General features: G+C 45.6%; 1 protein-coding gene and 1 pseudogene across 3 annotated transcripts in view; both read left to right on the top strand.

Annotated features, from left to right (window-relative positions):
• The first annotated feature begins 1,964 nt into the window (after positions 1-1,964).
• Positions 1,965-21,541, top strand: part of MTMR14 (myotubularin related protein 14) — a 45,496-nt gene continuing 25,919 nt past the window's right edge. For all 3 annotated transcript variants that reach the window (XM_040492041.1, XM_040492039.1, XM_040492038.1), the window contains exons 1-7: positions 1,965-2,242; positions 4,378-4,526; positions 9,557-9,665; positions 16,146-16,221; positions 16,500-16,560; positions 18,065-18,187; positions 19,479-19,552. In XM_040492041.1, the coding sequence (XP_040347975.1) occupies positions 2,087-2,242; positions 4,378-4,526; positions 9,557-9,665; positions 16,146-16,221; positions 16,500-16,560; positions 18,065-18,187; positions 19,479-19,552 (748 nt within the window). In that variant the 5' untranslated portion in view covers positions 1,965-2,086. The remainder of the gene's footprint in view (positions 2,243-4,377; positions 4,527-9,556; positions 9,666-16,145; positions 16,222-16,499; positions 16,561-18,064; positions 18,188-19,478; positions 19,553-21,541) is intronic.
• Positions 13,658-15,014, top strand: LOC121041398 (60S ribosomal protein L13a-like; annotated as a pseudogene).

Raw genomic sequence — 21,541 nt, 5'->3', positions numbered from 1 at the left:
CTTCCCCTCAATGAAATAAATTCCTCTCTTGTTTCACTACTACTCATTGCTCTGCCTTTAGATTTTGTCAGCAGTGAGTGGATAAACCTGGTCTGTTTAGGACCCCCAGAGACAGGTGCCCTTTCATCCCTGTGCCCCGGCTACCGGCCAACTCTGGGCTCTATACTTCCTTCCTTCTTTCTTATTTATTTTCTATTTTTTCTCTTCCTTGTTACTTATTCTTTATCCTATAAAGTCTTCCTGCCTCCTGCCCCATTTTGCAGTTCTCTGGACCTTGGGAACAGAGACTACAGCTTCATGAGGTACTAAATACAGTTTGTATTACCGGTTAAAAAGAAACAATAAGCCCCCAAATGGAGTCAGTTTTGCTTAGCATCATCAAGACTTAAAGCCTAACCTAGTTGGAGTTTCAGCTTCTCCCAGGGGTGGAATTTTGAACCAATTATTCGGCAATTTCCTAGTCAGCACTAGTGAGGTAATCTGCACGATAAGACCCTTTGTCTTCCCCTAAGGAAAGGTAAACTTGGCTGAAATGTTCCACTCTTTTAACTTCCTTGCCCCATCTTCCTTCTGACTATAAAATCCTTCCATTTTGTACAGTTCCCCTGAGCGCCTTTCTACTTGCTACCTGGTATGCTGCCAGGTTCATGAATGGTTGAATAACGCCAAATTTACTTTGTTGAATTTTGTTTTTTTAACACACCTAAGTTGTCTTTTTAAAAAAAAATCATTTTTTGGGGGCGCCTGGGTGACTAGGTCGGTTGGGCTTCCGACTTCGGCTGGGGTCATGATTTCACAGTTCGTGGGATTGGTCCCCACGTCGGGCTCTGTGCTGACAGCTCAGAACCTGGAGCCTGCTTGGGATTCTGTGCCTCCCTCTCTCTCTGCCCCTCCCCCATTCACATTCTGTCTGTGTCTCTCAAAAATGAATAAACGTTAAAAAATTTTAAAAAAATAAAAAAATAAAAAATCAATTTTTAAAAATTTTTAAATGTTTATTTTTGAGAGACAAAGTGTGAGCAGGAGAGGGGCAGAGAGAGAGAGGGGGGCACAGAATCTGAAGAAGGCTCCAGGCTCTGAGGTGTCAGCAGCCCAATGATGCAGGGCTTGAACCTGCGAACCACGAAATCATGACCTGAGCTGAAGTCAGACACTTAACCCACTGAGCCACCCAGATGCCCCCTCAAAAAAAATCATTTTGTAACAGTGATAATCTGTTAGAGATGAATACTATGTATAGTATAGTATAATCTCTGTATAGAGATGAACTATTCACCCATGAAGTAATGAGATTTGCTACAAAATTATTCTACTGAATGAGGAAAGATTAAGCAATCGTTTGGTTTATGTTGATTATTGCTGAAACTGACGAATGAATACATGAGGGGGTCATTATACTATTCTCGCCACTTCTTTGAATGTTTCAAATATTCCATTAACAAAAAAAGAAAAAAGAATATGGTGCTTTTCAAGTATAGAATTTTAACACAGTTATGACTCCCGTTTCCTTTGATAAAATGGGTTGACTATAGGAGCATTATAATCACAAGGACGTTTTGAGGAGCAGTGCAAAAAGAAGTGCCTTATGAAATGCTGTTTTATTATAACTTACTATTATTACTATGATTGCCAACACTAACTAGTTGCCTTCAAGCGTTCCCTCTTCCTCTTCCTGCAATGGTTTATTCCAGTCTTCCTCTTCTTTCCCATAGTTCCTTCCTCCTCGTTCCCGTACTAACACCCCTCCCGCAGCCTCAGTGGTTTACCCCGGCTTCCCCAGGGGAAACCCCGAGGGGCGGAGCAAGAGGGATCTACGAGTTGCCCCGGCTACCTCTCCCTAGACCACTTGGATCGCTCCGCATTTGGAGGTGGGCCGGTAATAACGGGGCAGGGCGCGAGTCCCGGGCTCGGATTGGCCAGGGCCGAAGTAAACATCCGGCAGGGTGGGGCGGGGCCGGAAGTGGAAAGGGAAGGCGGCGGCTGAGGCTGTTCGGGAGGTTTCGGAGTTGGTGCCTCCAGGTGCCATGGGCAGGGCTGAGGCGCGCTGAGGGGTCGTGGGGTGCTGAAGGGGAAGCAGGGCTGGGCCATGGCCGGCGCTAGGGCAGCCGCTGCCGCCTCAGCGGGGCCCTCGGCTTCTTCGGGCAACCCGCCGCCTCAGGAGCCAGGGCTCGGGGAGCTGCTGGAGGAATTCTCCCGGACTCAGTACCGGGCCAAGGACTGTAGCGGGACGGGCGGCTCAAGGGTGAGTTCCAAGGTGTGATAAGCACAAAGAGAAGTTCCTAGGTTTGAGAAGTTACAGACGGAAAGGCTGAGGTCAGGGATCAGAGGAAGGAGAGCGGGAAGTTCCCGGGGTCTGGACCTGGAGAGTAAGGGTCGGGTTTAAAAACCGGAAAAGAAGGAACTGGTCACACAATGAGCCAAGAAAGGACGTCCTTTGGTTTGAAACAAGGGGTTTGGAGGTCAGAGCTGAGGGATCATGTTCAGAGATTAGAGAGGGGAAGGTGAGGAGTGTTGTTCCCGTGTATCAGATGTGGGTACAAAAGCCCCCAGGTTTAAATGGTCTAGAGGATTTCTCCTGGTCAGAGGTCAGAGTGGAACCGAGACAAGAACCGGGTGTGTTGCTTCCTTATACAGGCTTAGCGTGACTTTAGACTTAAGCTCATCCCTTTCCTTCCCCTAGCAGGAAAACAGCCCACACTGTCTCTATTCCTTTATCAGAAGCCAGTCTCAGTTCCTCTTTTTTCTCCCCTTGGGATTCCCTTTAGTCTCCTTATTGCCAGATCTGGAAGGCATCCAGTCTAGTAAGGCCATTCCCATCCTAGGTATTGTTTGACAGTCAAACAGGAATCTTGGGAATCCTCCTCTTATTCCCCACGTGCTGTTGTTAAGTTTAATATCAGGCTTTCTAGTGGGTTCTGTTCTATTCTGAGCCATGGAACTTAGGGAACCGCTGGAGCATACTGCACTTGGCATCATTCTATTCTCTGGAGTGACCTAGGGGAGACTTCAGTAATGATGGGACTTCCCCACTCTCCAAACAACAGAGTGTTTTTCAGAGCTTAGCCTGGGGACCACCTGTTTCAGCATTCTTTGTTTGTTTTTAACTTTATTTATTTTGAGAGAGAGCATGCAAATGAGGGTAGGGGCAGAGAGAGAGAGAATCCCAAGCAGGCTCTACACTGTCAGCACAGAGCTGCATGCGGGGCTCAAACCTACGAACCATGAGATCATGACCTGAACTGAAGTCGGACATTTAACTGACAACCGCCCAGGTGTCCCTGTTTGTTTTTTTAAATTGTTTTCGTTTGGATAAATAAACTTTGGTCTGTGAGTTATTTTTTATTTTATTTTCTTAAAGTTTATTTATTTTTGAGAGAGAAAGTTGAGTGCGAGCACGAGTGAGAGAGGAGCACAGAAGGAGGGAGAGAGAATCCCAAGCAGGCTCCATGCTGTCAGCACAGAGCTGGATGTGGGACTTTATCCACGACGCTGGGATCATTACCTGAGCCAAAATCAAGAGTCGGACACTTAACTGAGCCACCCAGATGCCCGTTTCAGCATTGTTAAAAATAAAGGTTCCTTGCTCCCATCTATTTCTACTGAGTCAGAATTTCTGAGGATGGCAACTTGGAATTTACATTTTTAAATAGGTTTCATCATGATCCTCATGTATCTTAAAATTTGAGAATTCCTCATCTAAGCCACTGTGAGTTTTTTCCTCTTCCATCTTATACCCCTGAAGATTAGAGTGGTTATGAATTAGACCTGACTTTCACGACATCTGGCCTTAAAGCCTCTCCAAGATTCCTGATCTCTTGTTGACTTCTCAAGATATTACATGTCTTATGCCTTTTTTCTAGTGGACCTTTCCCCGAACTAAACAAGAACAGTTTTAAGAGAAGCTCTTCCTTCTATTTGACAAATAGAGTGTAGGGAGATAGCCTTGTGTGTAGCTTTTACTCATTACAACAACTAGAATGTCTAGGTACTTGTCTGTGGCTGTAGAATGGGGAATAATCTGGAGCCAAGGGAAGAAAATGGATTAGTGCTAAAGTAACCTAGAGCAAGAGTTCTTTATATTTTATGGATTGTGGACCCCCTTGAAAATCTCATGAAAACTGTAATCCTTTGCTTGGAATGCTTAACAGTTTCACTGCAACACTGAGGGGCTTAGAGACCCTCCCAAAGCATACTGCATATAGATTAATGAAATACACATCAGGGCCTGTGTCCCAGCAAAGTGTCTCTTCCAGGCATTGAATAATAATCACTGAGGCACATGTCATTCCCAGTGACCTGTCCAGGTCACGAACTGTCTAATTCTCATACTCAGAATCCCAGAATATTCTTTATGCTCAGGTGTCCTCCTCTGTGCAGGTTGAGCGCATTGAGAAGAGATGTCTGGAGCTGTTTGGCCGAGACTACTGTTACAGTGTGATCCAAAATGTGAATGGGGATATCTGTGGCCACTACCCCCAGCACATCGTGTTCCTGGAGTATGAAAGTTCTGAGAAGGAGAAAGACACGTGAGCATCATGTAACTAGAGTGTGCCTGTCTGTGGAGGCTCTGACAGCTCATCCACTGAGTCAGGAAGTTTGCAACTGGGTGGGGAGCTGGGCGGGGTAGACTCACTTTCCTCAGGTTTGAAGCCTTCTTGGTGTCTTTGGTTCATTCAGAGTTTGATAAGTTAGACTGACAAAGTAGTATGGCATAGAGTGAGTGGTTGGAAGTCACAGTAGTGGACTATTTCTCCCCTACCTAGCACTCACTGACTTAAGACAGCTTATTTCACACCTCACCTTTCTGAACCCTAGTATCCTTTTTTTTAAGAGAGTATGAGTGGGAGGTATGCTGTGTCAAAGTTCTTAAGAGCACTTAACCATATGTAGAGCTTAAGAGCCTGAAGTCTGTAGTCAGACTGCTTGAGTTACACACTGGCTGCTGTATAACTATCTTGAGCAAATTATTTAATCTTTTTGTCTCTTCATTTTCTCATCGGCAAGTCTCTGCCTCTGTTTAGAAAGTGGCTAGTGCAATCCCTGATGATAAGTGGGGCTATTACAAGCCTGACTTATTTATTGTAAGAATCAGAAATAAGAGCTACTGTTTACTGAGGGCCTACCAAGGCCCGAGTGCTTTCTGTGGGGTAACAACAGGTGAAACAAAAACAGATATATAAGGCACCTGCCACAGGATACAACCTGTAGGCTGTTTGACACTAATAAATAATCACAGCCTGGAGGCTCCAGGAAATGCTTTATGTTGATCTCTAAGTTTGTTCCCCTAGTTTCCGTGCTTGCTGCTGATTTTAAGAGAATCCAGGAACTATTGTTCACAGGATCTGTGAAAGCACGGCCCTGTAGGTGCGATATTATGATGAGTGCTATAGTAGAGTCATGCTGTGCAGTGTGGCAGGCCCTCGCTATTCAAAGTGTCCCTTCAGTGCACCCAGGAACTGGCCGGAGACTCTGAATCTTTGGCCCCAGAGCCACTGAATCAAAATCACAGCCTAACGAGATGCCCTAGTGATTTGGATGCACATTAAAGTTTGAGAAGTGCTTCTGCAGACAAACCAGGGAGAATGGTTAATTCTGCCTGGAATGTGTGTGTTTGGGAAGACCCCATGGTAGAGAGCCTCTTCAGCTGGAATTAGAAGGATGAGTCGCAGTCCTGACAAGTCCTAAAGGACCAATTTGTATATGGTCTTGATCCTCAGGCCAAGGAGTGTGGACTTGTGGGTGTTAGTGGTTTTTATTATGTTAGTATCCCCTAAAATCATAGATTTTTGGGGCCCCTGAATCAGGATTTCCAGAATCTACATTCTTAGCTCCCTAGATGAATCTTACATATGCTGTAGCCTGAGAGCCACTGCTATATGCCACAGGGAGTCAGAGAAGGCTTTCAAGCAGAATAACCAGGTCAGAGGAGTTTAAAGACTAAACCTTAGTTTCCTTATCTGTAAAACGTAATGTCTACTAAGTGTGCCGTCTCATGACGTTGTGGTGGGGTTCACTAAGAAAAATGAATGTGTTAGAAAAACAGATTGTATGTAGATGATAGAAACTGTATCATATCCCCAGTTGTGTAGCTTAAGAACCCCAGGGATCTCTGAGCCTAAAGATTTGGGCTTTGTGATGGCTCCGTTATACATGGTTTCTGTCTCTTCATAACTTCTTTCAGAATTAGGTAGACTCACCATCTATAAACCCTTACGCTAAAATTTCTGAACAAGATCTCTTTTTCCTTGCCCTCGCCCTCCTCTCCACCCCCTTCACTTTTGGCTGGTGGTTTTACCTTGGTGCCCTGATGGCATTCTGATATTAAGCTCAGTTGTAGTCAGGATGGTGCTTCTCCAAGCAGACTCTGAGTGAATCACCTGTGGCTTTAGTTATAATGCAAAATCTGATTCAGTAGGTCTGACTGGGGCCTGAGCTCCTGCATTTTCTCACCAGCTGCCAGGTGATACCAGACCACCCTGTAGTAGCAGTGCATTAAGGAACTCAGTCTTGGTGACCTCACAGAAGCTTTTCCTAGAAGGAAACCAGTTCACTGCTGACTCAGTCTAGCCCTTAAAGAAGAGGAAACTAATAATGTGTGTTGAGTGCCTACTGTTTGGCAGGTGTTAGGGTTCCACACAGTAGCTCACTTAAGTCCTGCACCTACTCAGTGAAGTAGGTAGTATCACTTCCCATTCATTGTACGGAAGAGAAAGTTAAAACCCAGAGAAGTAACTTGCCTTTCCCTGAGATCACAGAAGTGGTAAGCAGGATGGGTTTAAAATCTGTGTCTTCCTCACTCTGCTGTGTCCATCTGTCTGCCTTTTCTTTCTGTCACCACCACACTTCTTCCACCAGCAGGGTCGCCCCTTCTAGGCCAGGGCCGTGGTGGTATATTCATAACCCTCAAGGAGTTACTGGAGTTTGTTTTACTTTTTACTCCTTCTAAGGCCTTGAAGTAATTCTGAGTGGGCAGTGCTGTTGAAGAGAAGGCAGTACATGCACATTCAGATGAGAGGAAGCAGAATTTTTTGTTTTTTTAGATACCTGGCTTTGGTGTTAATATGACACTAATTACACCCCATTACACAGGATAGAACTGGATTCAGGAAGCAGTTTAGTTCTGTTAATCCCCCTCCCCAGTTTAGCCCATCATCTGGGAATAGAAGCCTGGACAGGGATCTCTGAACAGCCAAGACGTGTGTTTGTCAACAAGAACTCCTTGAGCTGCTGCCATGTGGCAGTCCCCAGGGATGCAGTGGAAGCCCTGCCAGATAGATGAAGTCCCTCCTCTTAGGTCTTGTGGGTAACAAAGACCAATAAATAAGCAATGACAGTGTAATAAGAGACGGAATTAGGGGATGTACAGATGAGGCCTTGGGGGGTGGTGGTTAAGTTCTGTACCTAATTCCCATGTGGGAGGGGCTGGAGGCTCCCCCACACCACCAATTCTTGGACACCAGTTGGGTGTCCTATAATTCAGCTCAATTCTGCCACTGTCTACCCAGAGATAGCATCAGATTGCACAGGTTGATAGCTCAGTCCCACAAGACCAACATAAATATACAAGCCAACACTTATTCACTCAGTTCTGAGTATCATGTGCCAGACACAGCTCACTGCTTAGCACTGTAAGAAAAAGATCCTAAGGCCAAGAGATAATAAAAATAAAAACAGGAACAACTGAGAACAGAAACTGAATCAGTTCTTTGAGTAGGAGAACCAGCAAAATAAACCACCTAGCCTAACCAGAAAAAAAGTATGCCTGCTTCTACATTAAACGACTGCCCAGAGCCCCTACAAGGGAAGTACTGGCATGTTCTCCATCTTGGTTTTGTGGAGTTTGTGGAACGGATGGTCTCAACCTGGGAGAATCCAATGCAGTTTCAAGGCATTTAGAACTCAGACGGAGCTGCTGTTGTGACTGAGATTCTGTTGCAATAGATGGTGCTGACCAGATCTGTGAAAATGGCCTGAGGCCACCAGAACGTGAGAGGAAGACTGTTGTGGACAGTATTATATGTGCTCTCTGTTTCGTATTTTCCTGGCACCTGAGTTCAATTAGATTATTTTGTACTGAGGTGCCTTTTTATTTCATAGAGAAACTGAGTGAGGGGAAGTGGCAGAACTTGGTTTTCAGTGAGCCATGAATTTTCTGGGGCCTGGTGGGGGGTCAGTGCCACCCTACACACAGCTTGAAGAACACGCCAGCCTTTTCAAGTTTCCTTTCTTCCTTTCTTCAAAAAGGGAAAAAAAAATTACAAAAGTAACATCTTAAATCAGGCCTTACAGAAGAATACGCCATGGGAAGTGTAAATTCTGTTCCTTTACTCCCTTGTTGTCTTCCAAGATCATCAAACTGTTGGTCCAGGTTTTTATCTGAAAACACCTTTTTAACTTCAATTTCAGACCCCCACTTGATAGTAGTTATTTTTTTAGTAACTATGTCTTGTGAATAGATCTATGAAGACTACTAAAAAATCAGCAGTATTTCTAAAAGACTTTATTAATCCCTACAACATCCATATAGGCCTAAAAAGATACCACAGATGTGTAGGAGGCATTGAACTTACGCATTCGGAAACGGTTATTTGTATGTGTGTGCCGTGTGCAGTAACATGGGTGCCTAGAAGGATGAGGACATAGAAGGAATTAAATGTCCTCTAGGACTTGACCTGGAAGTGCAGCCCTTGTAAGGAGGGAACAGGAGTGTCTTCTCTCCCTCTGCTCACTCGATCTACTTAGCTTCCCACTCTTTAACTTTCCTGCCTCTCATTTCTTGTGCAACCAGAAGCTCTGACTGGCTGATGTGGAGTGTTTTGCTCAAGATGGGTAGGTGAGTCTTTAAGAGGAGACCCTTTTTTTTTTTTTTTAACGGGTCTACTGATTTGACATGGGTGTGCCTTGCCAGAGCTTATCTCTCAACCTGACTCCTGTTTTGGAAGTTCCCTTACCACACCCACTGGATTAACTACTTTATTTCTCCATGCCACACATAGCTTCTTTTTACTTCCATTGCTCCAACATTACCTGCCCTGTTTGCTGTTTGGACTGTTAGAGACAATTGGGATGTTGAGGAAGTTTCAGAAGCTTATCACCATGTGAGATGTGAGCCTTCAGCTTACCCTGCCCCCTGAAAGTTCACAAAAATGGCGCTATGATTTCCATACACTCCCCAGGGCACCTATTGTCCTATAATGGGAGGAAAAAAGTGTACTTTAGACATGGTCAACACCCAGTTTGCTGTGTGTGTTTCTGTTTTGTATCCCATGTCTTCAAAGTAGCTCACTGTTTTTTTCATCTTAAAGCTTCTAAAATCAGGATGACTTAAATTTTAATACCTATAATACAGCATTTTTTTTCTTTTCCTGAAAAAAATTTATCTGTGATCTAGAATTTAGGGATTAAAGCATTTACTAAATTCCAAATGAGTATTGACACACACATATGCAGACCTCTCATGGGGTCTTTGTGAAAACACACACACACACACACATACACACACACACAAAATGCCCACTTAGAAACCAGTCTGACCTGTCTCTTGCCTGTGCATTAGGTTTCAGAGCACCGTGCAAGTGAGCAAGTTGCAAGACCTCGTCAACCGTAGCAAGACAGCCAGGTGCAGAGGACGGTTTGTGTGCCCGGTGATCCTGTTCAAGGGCAAGGTAAGAACGTACCATAGCCTCACACTCTCTGAGACCTTCTTCAGGGTAACTGGCTTAATGCAAAGTGTAGGGTTGTCTTGTTCTTGGCATTTGCCAGCCCAGTGTTAGGTAATTACTGGGTGCCTGGTGCTGTGCAAAGCAGCGCAGAGAAAACAGACCAATTCTTACACCACCTTTCACGGTAGTCTATGTAGGGAAGGGATAGTCACACCAGAGTACCCCACCCTGTGTTTTGGAGACTGCCTAGGTTCAGATCCTGGCTCTCTTCTTTCTATACAAGGCCTCAGTTTCCTCGTCTGTAGAAGTAGGAATGACAATCATACCTACATCAAAGGTTTATGGGGTAGATTAGATCAAGTAAGTTAATACATTGTTATGTGTTCGTTCTTTCAATCATATAATTTACTAAGTGTTTATTGAATGTGTATTATGTTTCAAGCCATAAGATACATCAGTGTGTAGACAGTCTTTACCCTTATGGAGCTTATACTCTAGTGATGGTTGTTAATTTGGGTCCCCAGTGTGGTCTCATTTTACCTGTCTTTTCATAATCCTTTAATGTAATGGATGGTCTCATTTTGCAGATGAAACAAAGGGATTAAATAACTTCGCCAAGTTTACCAAGAGAGCTGGGGGGTTGAACTTACCTGGAGTTCCCTCAGGCTTCCACACTGAAATTTAGGGCCCTGCGGTGTGGTGTAAGAGAAACACAGGGCTAGCAGTGTGGATTGAGCCACTGATAGCCTCATTTAGAGAGCAGGACATAGCTTGAGAGCACCGGAGGAAAAACAATGCTAGCCGGCAGACGGGTGGGAGGGTTTTCTGAGCAAGTGATGCAACATGGGAAAAGGCATGGAGACAGGAACTAGAGGGGCCAGGATGCCTCCCTCACTGAAGTGGAAGGTTCATGCCAGGCCAGAGCATGGAAGGGACTGATTGCAGGAGGCCAAATGCTGACCATGGTGCTTGCATTTTCCAGGAGAGCAGTGTGATTTTTGAACAGGGAAATACAGGATGAAAGTAGCTTTTTCAGGAGGATTAGCCTAGGAGGAGCGGACTGAAGTAGGGAGAGCCTGGAGGAGGGGAGGGGAGCAAACGCAGTCTCTTTATTCAGTGGGCAGATACTTGAGGGCACATGTTGCAGTCCCAGTGTCTTGCAGAGTCCAGCTGTGGTTATCCAGTGGGTGGTTGAGTGCCAGGGCAGCGAGGAGGAGAGATGTGAGCCTTGTTTGGACCCCTTTGTGCCTTTCTTTTGTAAAATGGGAGAAGGGCAAATGTGAAAGGGGGGTTAGGAAAGGGGACTTGAATGAAGGCTTCCTTGGGAAGGTATATTTTAGGGAAAGCTTGTATGGAAGCTCCTGAAGTTGATCACCTTACAGCTTTTTGTGCCCCTTCCCCCTTTGGGAAGTTGGCATCTTCTGCAAGTTACTGAACTCCAGTTTAAAGACCACTGCTCTGTGGAGCATAGTGCTTGTCACTAGAAATTATATAGGTAATACTCAAACCAGTGTTTCCCAAAGTGTATTCCAGAGAACAGTAATTTATTTATTTATTTATTTATTTATTTATTTATTTATTTATTTAAAAAATTTTTTTTTGACGTTTATTCATTTTTGAGAGAGAGAGACAGAGCATGAGTGGGGAAGGGGCAGAGAGAGAGGGAGAAACAGAATCCGAAGCAGGCTCCAGTCTCTGAGCTGTCTGCACAGAGCCCGATGCGGGGCTCGAACTCACAAACTGCGAGATCATGACCTGAGCCGAAGTCGGACACTCAACCAACTGAGCCATCCAGGTGCCCCCCTGAGAACAGTATTTTAAGGATATGCTTGTGAAAAGCATTCTCTGTCACACAGTGATAGTAGATTTGGCCTAGCCTCCAGGCTCCAAATTCAGAAAGTATGTTGGTACATGTACATTAATATAACAAAGGCTCTGAGACATCTTGTAGCTGAGAGACCTGTGTAGCTTTGTCAAGTCTGGTGTTTCTCATTTGTCTGCAGACCATGAGTAAGGAACTTTCCTGAATGTGTTTTGGAAATGCCACGCTGAACAGCTGAACAAGTGGGGTTGCTGAATGGCAGATTGTTTGCACTTACAGACTAGACGAGTCTATGAGAAAAGAGCCCTAAACCACCTGATTTCAGAGGAAGGGCAGTGAGTAGAAGGATTATTCCAAGGAGTCCTTGGCATTCATAAATGTTTATGAGGGCTTTGCCATTAATCCCGGTTTCTTCTCCTATTACACCTTCTTGTCCAGGCGGCGTGATACCGTTTCATACCCTTTGGCTTTCCCTGACACAATCGGTGTTCACTCACTTTATGCCTTCCTACAGTGTGCTTCGTTCTGCTTGTGTGTTTGAATGTCTATAATTTCCTTTCTGCCTCAATCCCTTTGAGGACAGGGGCTGTGTCTGACTCTTGTCCTTCCAGCACCTAGCAAAGTACCAACTTGGCTTGTAAGTGCAAGCTTAGCTACTACTCTTGGATAAAGCAAGAGTGGGCCCTGTGCTAGTGTCTAGGGTGACAGAGATGAATAAGGCGGTCCTTGTCCTTGTGGAGCTCAGTGAGTGGCAGGCAAGTGGACAGGCAGTTGAGAGCAAGGTTAGGAAAGGTAGGAGAATGGGATCTCATCCTCGGATTTGTGGCACACAGCAGGCTCTTGGTAACTAGTGCAGTGATGGCAGTGTTTGTTACCAGAACTTCTCTGCTGGGTTCGGGAAGGCAGGTATATTAAGAAGTGCTTGCTTCTTCAAAACTCAGTTCAGTGTGGCTAGTGCCACTAAAGAGCTAAACATTTGATTTTATTTCAGTCAATTTAGAGCTGAAACAATAATAAATTTTTTCGGTTAAACAACACTATTTGGGGGCAGGACTGCTTTTCTCTTTAAATGCTAAAAGTAAAGGGGCATCTGACTAGCTCAGTCTGTAGACCATGTAACTCTTGTCTCAGGGTCATGAGCATAGAGATTACTTAAAAAATTTCTTTTAATTAGTGAAAAAATTGCTAAAAGTAAAGCATTCTAGTTTAGATGTGCTGAAAGTGTAAACTACAGATCAGGTTTTGAAGATTTAGTACAAAAAAAGTAAAATATTAATGGTTTTTAAAGTGATTATATGTTGTTGTAATATTTGAATATAAATGGGTTAAATAAGATTCATTATCAAAATTTTTTAAAGACAGTTCAAGCATTTAAGGGTAAGATGTTCTCCCATGCCATTTTTTCCCCCAGCACTTGTATCTGGCTTTTAGAGAGTGAAAATTAGGACACGTCATCTTTCTCTTTGTTTCCTCCCGTAAGAGACGGGGAACAAAGGTCTGCCACATTTTTCCCTGTGCCAGAGTTGGTTACGAGATGAACAAATCCTACAGAGCGATGTTCCTTGTGCAGAATTAGAGGCCATTCATAAGTAGACCAATGGAGGGCATTCACAGTGCATCCTGATTTCTCAGTCAAGCTTAAAGTGCAGAAATGGCAGGGTCATGGATTGGAGCCATGAGGCTGAGCAGCAAGAGTCAGGGGTTAGAATCTGCAATGCAGTACAGCTTCTGCCAGGTTCCACCTCAGGACCTTTCTTCAGAGGGGGTTGGTGCCTCACTTGGGGAGTTAGCCAGCTCACCCTCTCTCTTCAATCTGATGAGTCCTCTGGGCCCAGATCTGACTGCCTGACTTACCGAAAAGGCAAGGACAGATCTAAGAGTATGGGAGAACTGGGGCAGAAAGAGGTATCTGAACCTTGAAAAGAGTTCAAGAAACAGTCTCAAAACTCCGGAGCCAAAGACAGCGTGTGCGTGCTCTGAAAAGATTTAACAGAAAATATGCAAAGAGTGAGATTTGGTGCAAGCAACTTAGGTGATGGGGGGAGGGCAGGCATGAGAACACATGCTGTTCAAATGCCAACAAGCTTTCCCAAGTGGCTGCTGAAGGCAGGTCCTGGTGCTCAGTGGCCGACACTGTCTCTTGGGCCGGCTGGTGGCCATCGTGGCCAGGCAGATGCTGTTGGGGTTGAAGGTCATTGTTGTGCCCTGTGAAGACATCAGCATTTCTGGCAATTTCTCCAGAAACAAGTTGAAGTACCTGGCCTTTCTCCACAAGCCAAGGAACACCAACCCACCCTGTGGCCCCTACCAATTCAGAGCAGCAAAATGGATCTTTGGGTGGACAGCGTGAGGCATGCTGCTCCACAAGACCAGCCAAGGCCAGGCCGCCCTGGACTGCCTCAAGGTGTTGGATGGGATCCCGCCACCCTATGACAAGAAAAAGCAGGTGGTGGTTCTTGCTGCCCTCAAGGTTGTGTGTCTGAAGCCTACATGAAAGTTTGCTTACCTGGGGCTTCTGGCTCACGAGGTTGGCTGGAAGTACTGGGCAGTAACTACCACCCCGGAAGAGAAGAGGAAGGAGAAGGCCAACATCCATTGCTAGATGAAAAAGCAGCTCCTGAAGCTACAGAAACAGGCTGGAAAGAACCTGGAGAAGAAAATCGACAGATCTACAGAGGTCCTCAAGACCCACAGACTTCTGATCTGAGCTTAATAAAAATGACTATTGATGCCTCAAAAAACAAAAACAAATGTCAAGTTGAATGTGCCTTCCCTACTTACCGTGAGAGTTTTGTGGGTTCTAAAGCTGGGGATTGGCTCTTCCCTGCTCCAGTTCTCCACTTCCCTGCTTCTGCTTACTGGAATGGTCCCTGCAGAGCAGGGACTCTTAGTAGGATCTAGAGATGGGTCCGTGGACGGACTTGGGAGAGTCTAGGAACCTCTAAAATGTGAACTGTGGTATGTACATTTTTTTCTGGAGACAGTTGCTCATTTTCATCAGATTTTCAAAATGCTTGTGGACCCAGAAAGAATGAAGCAGCCCCCATGGGAGTGCATCCTGCTCAGGCCCAGGTCCTTAGTTGCAGGCTTCCAGGACAGCCTTCCCACAAATCTCTTGTCCCCAGCCCTAAAAAACCACCCCACCTTCCTCAGGTGGCATCCAGGTTGCTTTTCTGTTACCTGCCCTCTCAGCCTGCCACTACCTCTAGAGAGCCAGAAGGTGACCTGGTCGCTCCCACCCACAGCCCTTTCCTTATAGCTACATAACTGTTTCTTTCCTATTATCTAACAGAGCAGAAGCCTTCAGGCAGTATTTTCACAGTCTTCCAAGGACGCGCTTTACATTGCCAGTCTGTGTAACCCATTCAGGAATGAACCTCACCCCTCTGTCAAATAGCCGCCCCTCTCTCTGGTGTGATCTCCTATCCCCTCACTGCCACTCCCAGCCTTTAGTGAAACTTGGGGGTGCTTGCATATGCAGTTACAGCTACTACATTTCCTTGATAAGGAGGAAAGAGATGTAATTTCTTTAAAAAAAAAAATATCCCCCCCACATTTCTCCCTTAATTGACCCACCTGCTTCAAAGGTTGCTCACCCTTGCACTGAACAGTTCTATATGCTGCTCAGCATGCAGGGTTTGGAGGTAGGTGGGTCTAGATGAAATCCCAGCTTGCCCCTCATGGTATGACCTTACACATCACTTCACCTCTCTGTGCCTTTCTTCTGTGAAGCAGCAACAGTGCATGCCACCTGCCACATCTACCTCATGGGCTCATTGTGAAAATTTAGTGAGATGATAGTGTAGGGCGCCTGGGTGGCTCAGTTACGCGTCCGACTTCGGCTCAGGTCATGATCTCGCAGTTCGTGAGTTCGAGCCCTGCCTCGGGCTCTGTGCTGACAGCTCAGAGCCTGGAGCCTGCTTCAGATTCTGTCTCCCTGTCTGTCTCTCTGCCCCTCCCTCACTCATGCTCTGTCTCTTTCTGTCTCAAAAATAAACATTTTTAAAAAATTAAAAAAAAAAAAAAAGAAGATAGTGTAAACGTTTCATTGCCAAGCCCAGCACACATCCATATGCAGCAACATCAAAACTTACACATGTGACTGCCACTAAATCTAGCCATTTACCCTTAGTTATGCTTTGGTGCCACCTGTTTGGAAGAGATACCCCTCTTGACAGAGGATGTAGATTAAAAATTCCAGGCATACTTTAGACTGACTACCGTGGCCTCGAAGCTCATAAGACTTTGGGGAGTGCTCCTGGACTCAGAAAACGGGCCTAGAAAAATCTGAGGAGTCCCAGGAGTTCCTCCGACCGTGCACACTTGAGAAAAATATCTTGACCCGTTGGCCAGAGGGTGCAAACTTGCAGACCTAATGTACAACAGAATGATTATAGTTATTAATATTGTGTTACATGCTTGAACATTGCAAAGAGAGGTGATCTTGTGTTTTCACCACAAAAAAAGATTGTATGTTAATTGTATGACGTGATAGAGATGTTAATGCTATGGTGGTAATGGTTTAATAATACATGTGTGTCAAATCAGCATGTTGTACACTTTGACGCAAATATTGTATGTCAGTTCTATCTCGATAAAGCTGAGAAAAACAAGAACAAAAAAACCCAGAAAAGCATCTGAAAATGTTGTTTCTTTCCCAGCACATTTGCAGGTCAGCTACCCTGGCTGGATGGGGGGAGCTATATGGACGCACTGGCTACAACTATATTTTCTCAGGTAAATGTTGAGCCACATCCTCTAAGAACAAGAACCAAGTTATAGAGAATAGCCACCCATGCCACAGTGGCATAGGTAGAGAGTTCGAGTAAGCTCTGGAAAGACCAGGGGCCTGGTCTTCACTCAGGGAGATGCTGGGGTAAAGTAGACTGCCAGGCATATGGGGCATCTGGGCTGACAGACATGTAGAGCTGGAGCAGGGTGGGAGGAGCCTGGTCCAGAAGCCCCTGGGAGGAGCCCCGTGCAACAGCCTTGGTGCTGACAGGTTTCTCTGGCAGGAGGTGCAGATGATGCCTGGGCAGATGCAGAGGACATCACAGAGGAGGACTGCGCTCTTCGGTCAGTGCCAGGTTGTTATGGGTCTGGGCTTATATTGGGGATGGGGTCAGTGACCATTAGTGGCCATTTTCATACCGATGGTGTATAATCACCACTGGTACAGGTGAGTGCATTGGTTCACTCCTGCCACTGCTAAATCCATGCCCCTGAAATAGAGTTGTTAAGGTCCATCCCGTAGCTTCCACCAGAGCTGATTTTATCGAATGCCTGAGGAGTCTCTCTCCATCCTACATAATATCCCAGCCCCAGGGTCCACAGGTCTGAGACAGGGTTCAGACATCTGTGTGTGTCTTCAAGCCCCATGGTTTCCAGGGGGTGGCCAGGGTGCTGACAGCCAACCTGCCAGATAACACACAGCACACCTGGTGCCAAGGCACAGGGCAAGGGCTGTGGTCCCCATGTGGGAGACTCAGAGACTAGACGTCCCACAGTTCATCAAGTTGTTATTGATGCCATAATAGAGCGTGATACAAAGAACTCTTTTAGACCCCCTTAAAGAGAGGAAATGGGTTGGTTCACATTCTTCCTGCCTCCTTTCCAAATGATTTTAGAAAATGACACCCAAGGATGTTTTGGAAAAGCTCCTTTGCATGGTCTGTACCCGTGGAAAGTCTTTAACTGGTGTCAAACATCTCTGGAATGCACACAAGCACCCTAGTAAGATCAGCTGCCCCAAATCATGGCTTGGTGCATGAAAACTCATCTCACTATGCCCAGTTCTGCCTGTTAGTTCCAAGAGCAGCAACCCTGGCTTGTGCTCAAGAATGTTTGGCTCTTCCCCTGGGATCAGACGACCTCGGCCTCAGCCAGGCCGCCTTCCATAGCATACGCTGTTCTTGGTGAGGAGACTGCTGTGTACAGCAAAGCAGTGGGCATTAAAAAATTAATGGGGACTGTTTACTTGTTCCACTTTTGCCTTTATCTGTATGACTGATCAAAAGCCTGGAGGATTAGGAAAAATTTTATCTCTCTGCTTCTTAGACCTGCTAAGTAGAGGGAATTCACCTGCTACTATTCCACGATCAGTTGATAAAATAACTCTCAAAAGTCCACCTCCCAACACGCATTTCACCCTGTTACATTATGAGAAAATCCTGTGGCTAAAAATGATCATAAATGGGAAAGAGGGTGGGTGGAGGGAGATAAACTCTAATGGAAGCTCAAAGACTCTATCAGCCACCAGCTTGCTGCTTTTTAGAACTCAGAGATTATCTTGAGTCTTCTGGCTTAATGTCAAGTAGTGCCCAAAAGCCCTTTCCCGGTTTTTGGCTGCCAATTGCTCCCCTTTGAAATGAGTCCCAGAGAGCAGAGTAATCTCTTAGAAAGTCACCTTCCCTGAAACCAGTTGTCCTGTCTTGGCCCTCCCTCTGTCTTCTAGAGAAGGGAAATAGAAGTTCTTACCAATGACATCTATACCTCCTTGAACACGCTCCCTACCCCCCACCCCCCAAACTTCTCTGAACAAATGTGTAGTACATCTTCTCCCCCTGGCTCTTTGTTTCAGAAGTTCCGACACACATCTTTTTGATAAGGTCAGAGGCTATGACATCAAGCTGCTTCGGTACCTGTCAGTCAAATACATCTGTGACCTGATGGTGGAGAACAAGAAGGTGAAGTTTGGTATGAAGTAAGTACAGGGCACCTGCTGCGAAATGGGCAGAAGTGATGTGTTCACAGCTTTTCAGGTCAGTGATGGTATATAGCAGTGACCAAAGGCTCACCACACTCTGGGCCGCATGCTGAGGGCTCTCTGTACATCTTCTAGCTGTATCTTCAAACGTTCTTGCAAGGCAGACTCTACTACCCCTCTCCTCCAGGTGAGAAACTGAAGCACAGAGAGGTTAAGTAACTTGCTCAAGGTCATGCAGATAATAACTGAGGCACCATGAGTCTCTAACCTGTGCTGTGCTGCCTCCTTCTCTTAAATACTCTTGAAGGTTTTTGCCTTGGTTCCAAGCTCTCGCCATCTCTGGTGGATTAGACTCTCTTTCTAAATGGAACAACAACAAAAATCAGCATGTGCCCAATTTTTATTTCACATATAGACTAAATCTTGATATCTGATAGGAGAGAACATTTGAAAATAATGAGGTGATGAGACTGTAGTTTTTCCCAACACTTTTTTTCATAATATTGACTCTTACTTATGTTGAGTTTGTCCTACAAAGTAGGGCATACTGAGGCCTTACAACTTAGCATTCTGTAGGTGCCTGAACATTCCCTTTGCCCTTCTTCCCTTCATCTGTCATAATGCCCTAAGTCTTTCCCTGTCAGATGCCATTTGTCCGTCCTGTTTAGGAGTGTCATCAGTGAATATTGGAGAACACCAAAGAGGCCAGAGTCTCCCAAAAGGCCCCTTTGCACAGTGTCTCAGTTGCTTGCTCTTGGCTGACTCCCCATGCTGGGTCAGGGCAGCTGTGCTGTCCTCATTTGTGGGGCTTAGTGGGAAGCTTGTTCTGCTTATGGTTGCTGTAGAACTAGAGAGTAAAACCTCTTTTGCTTGAGAAGTTGGAGTAGGGGGCAGAGAAGTTATATTTCTCGATTGTTCAAAGTAAGCACTGCTGAAGGAAATCATTCCTGATTCTGAAGAGTAGTTGTGGGTTTGCTTGTTTGTTTTTTATGTTTATTTATTTATTTATTTTTGAGAAAGAGACTGCAAGCGGGGTAAGGGCAGAGACAGAGGGAGACAGAATCCCAAGCAGGCTCCATGCTGTCAGCACAGAGCCCCCTATGCGGGGCTTGAACTCATTTACCATGAGATTGTGACCTGAAACGAAATCAAGACGTACAACTGACTGAGCCACCCAGGCACCCCTGAAGAGTAGTTTAGCAAGAGGTTCATTTGATGTTGTAATTGCTCTTTGGGGAATGGTGCATATGTGTTGTGATGCCATAACACATTGTGTCCTGTCTTGTAGTGTAACCTCCTCCGAGAAGGTGGACAAAGCCCAGCGCTATGCCGACTTCACTCTCCTCTCCATCCCGTATCCAGGTAGGGAGCTCTTTTCTAGTCAAGTGACAGGTTTCCTAGGACCAGGAGCTGTCAGAGGCCATTTGCAGGCCTTCTACAATTAGGTACATAGGCACCCAGGATCTTTCCCGGAACATCTTACATTGATCAGCATAGGACACTGTGAGTCTCACTCTTAAGCTCTCACACTTAGGGTAGGACACTGTCCTGGAAGGCACTTTCCACTCCAGGGATTGAGTCCTGGCTCAGGTACTACTACTACAACCTTGAGCGAGTTACTTCACCTCTCCAAGCCTCAGGTTTTCTCAGATGTCATTTGGAACTTGGAAAGGCTTAAGTCAAGGATTTGTTGTGAAGCTTAGAGGAGATCGTGTGTGTCAAAGTGCCCTGTGCAGGTAAACTGCTATTTCAGCATAGAACAACATTACTAGTGCTCTGTGTCAGCAGCTAATCACACTGCACTGGCCCATGTGGATGTGAACCTTTGAATGTCTGTCTTAGGGTGATCAAGTTATTTATGGAAATTGCCCCAGGTGAGGTCCTTCTGGTGATAAAGAACATAATTGCTCTGTCTCCAGTTTTACACGGTTGGTGGCCTCACCATGTTATAAGGCACTTTGGTGTACACAGAGCTAGCTGCATTTGTCTCTGGTGCACAGATCTGCATACAGCCTGTGGCCAGGGCAGTATTGTGTGCACTGGACGCTAAAGCTGTACTGGTCCAGCTGGTAACATTTAAGCTTTCTGACAGTACCTGCTTGTCCAGCAAGGGAGGCCAGAGAGCCCTAATGTCCGCACAAGACAGCAGCAAGTGTACTCTTTCTCCTTGAAATATCTCGCCTACTTCTCAGTATCAGCATCTGCCTTCAGTCCTGCACTGGACCTTGTCTCCTCTTATTGGAGCCACACAGCCAATAGCAAGGTGGGCCCATGATGGCAGGTTACTGTTCAGCCAGGTCTTCTCATTAGAACGACAAGTTAATCTAGTACTTGGCGGGAGAGGGTATCCTCACTGGTGTGAGCTGGTGGTATCCAAGCCACAACCTGTGATAGCTTGGCACTCTCACAGTGGCCTCCCCTGGAGTGTCACTTCACTCTTCTCTGCCAGCTTAGTGGTTAGTGCCATGCAGAGTGGGGCGTGAGTGCCAGCCATAGTACTGTGTGTCCTTGAACAAGTCCCTTAACCCTACTTATCACTGGCTTCATCCTCTCCATAAAATGAAGAGAATGGTGCTTATTTCATAGTGAAGTGCTGGACCCATTCCCGGCAGGTCCTCAGTAAACAGCAGGCTAAATCATGGGTACGTGGAGGAGAGGCTCAGGGAAGTTCCTCTTCTTGAAAGCCACTTTGGGTAGATGCAAACCGTCATGATGCTGCTGTGGGCTTGACAGTATCAGAGCCACTTTGTGACAGAAGTGTCCTACCCAGAGTGTCTGCGCTGGGGCCGTTCGCTCTAAAGCTCATTTTCAGACCTAGCTTTTGACTCCCAAGAGATGTCTTGGGGTCCACAGACCGAAGTATTCTGTTCAACAGGAAAGCTGTGTGAGGAACCAAGCATCACTTTCTTTTTTTATATTTCATTTCTCAGTAGAGCTGGGTTTAGAAAAAATAGTTTTGGTAAAAATTTGCATACCACTGCTTCAGAACTGGAGCACAGTATCCTTTCTGCTATAGTGAGGCAACCCATTACCAGACTCCCGAAACGCTAATACCCTTCGATGCAGTTATTCAACAGACCACAAATGCAGCTAACATGGGCCTGGGGATGTTCATCCCGCTGTCTGTTTATACCAGCAGAATGCAAGAAACATTCTCCTTAGAGTGATGATGCCATAGTCATAGAAATATTGCATACTCATAGAAAGATGCTTAAGACGCCCAGCAGGACACAAAATTGTATAGTACATCAGCAGTAAAAGGGGAAATGTGGTTACACAAAAGGGTGAGGAAGAAATATGCCAAAATGGTAAGACGATACAACCTGTGGATTTTTTCCCCCTGTTCTTGCC

Source organism: Herpailurus yagouaroundi, unplaced genomic scaffold (assembly GCF_014898765.1).
Source record: "Herpailurus yagouaroundi ecotype Mexico unplaced genomic scaffold, PumYag 183, whole genome shotgun sequence".
In the NCBI taxonomy this organism is placed as follows: domain Eukaryota; kingdom Metazoa; phylum Chordata; class Mammalia; order Carnivora; family Felidae; genus Herpailurus; species Herpailurus yagouaroundi.
Note: the sequence above shows the minus strand (reverse complement) of the source record. Positions and strands in the feature narration are given on the sequence as shown.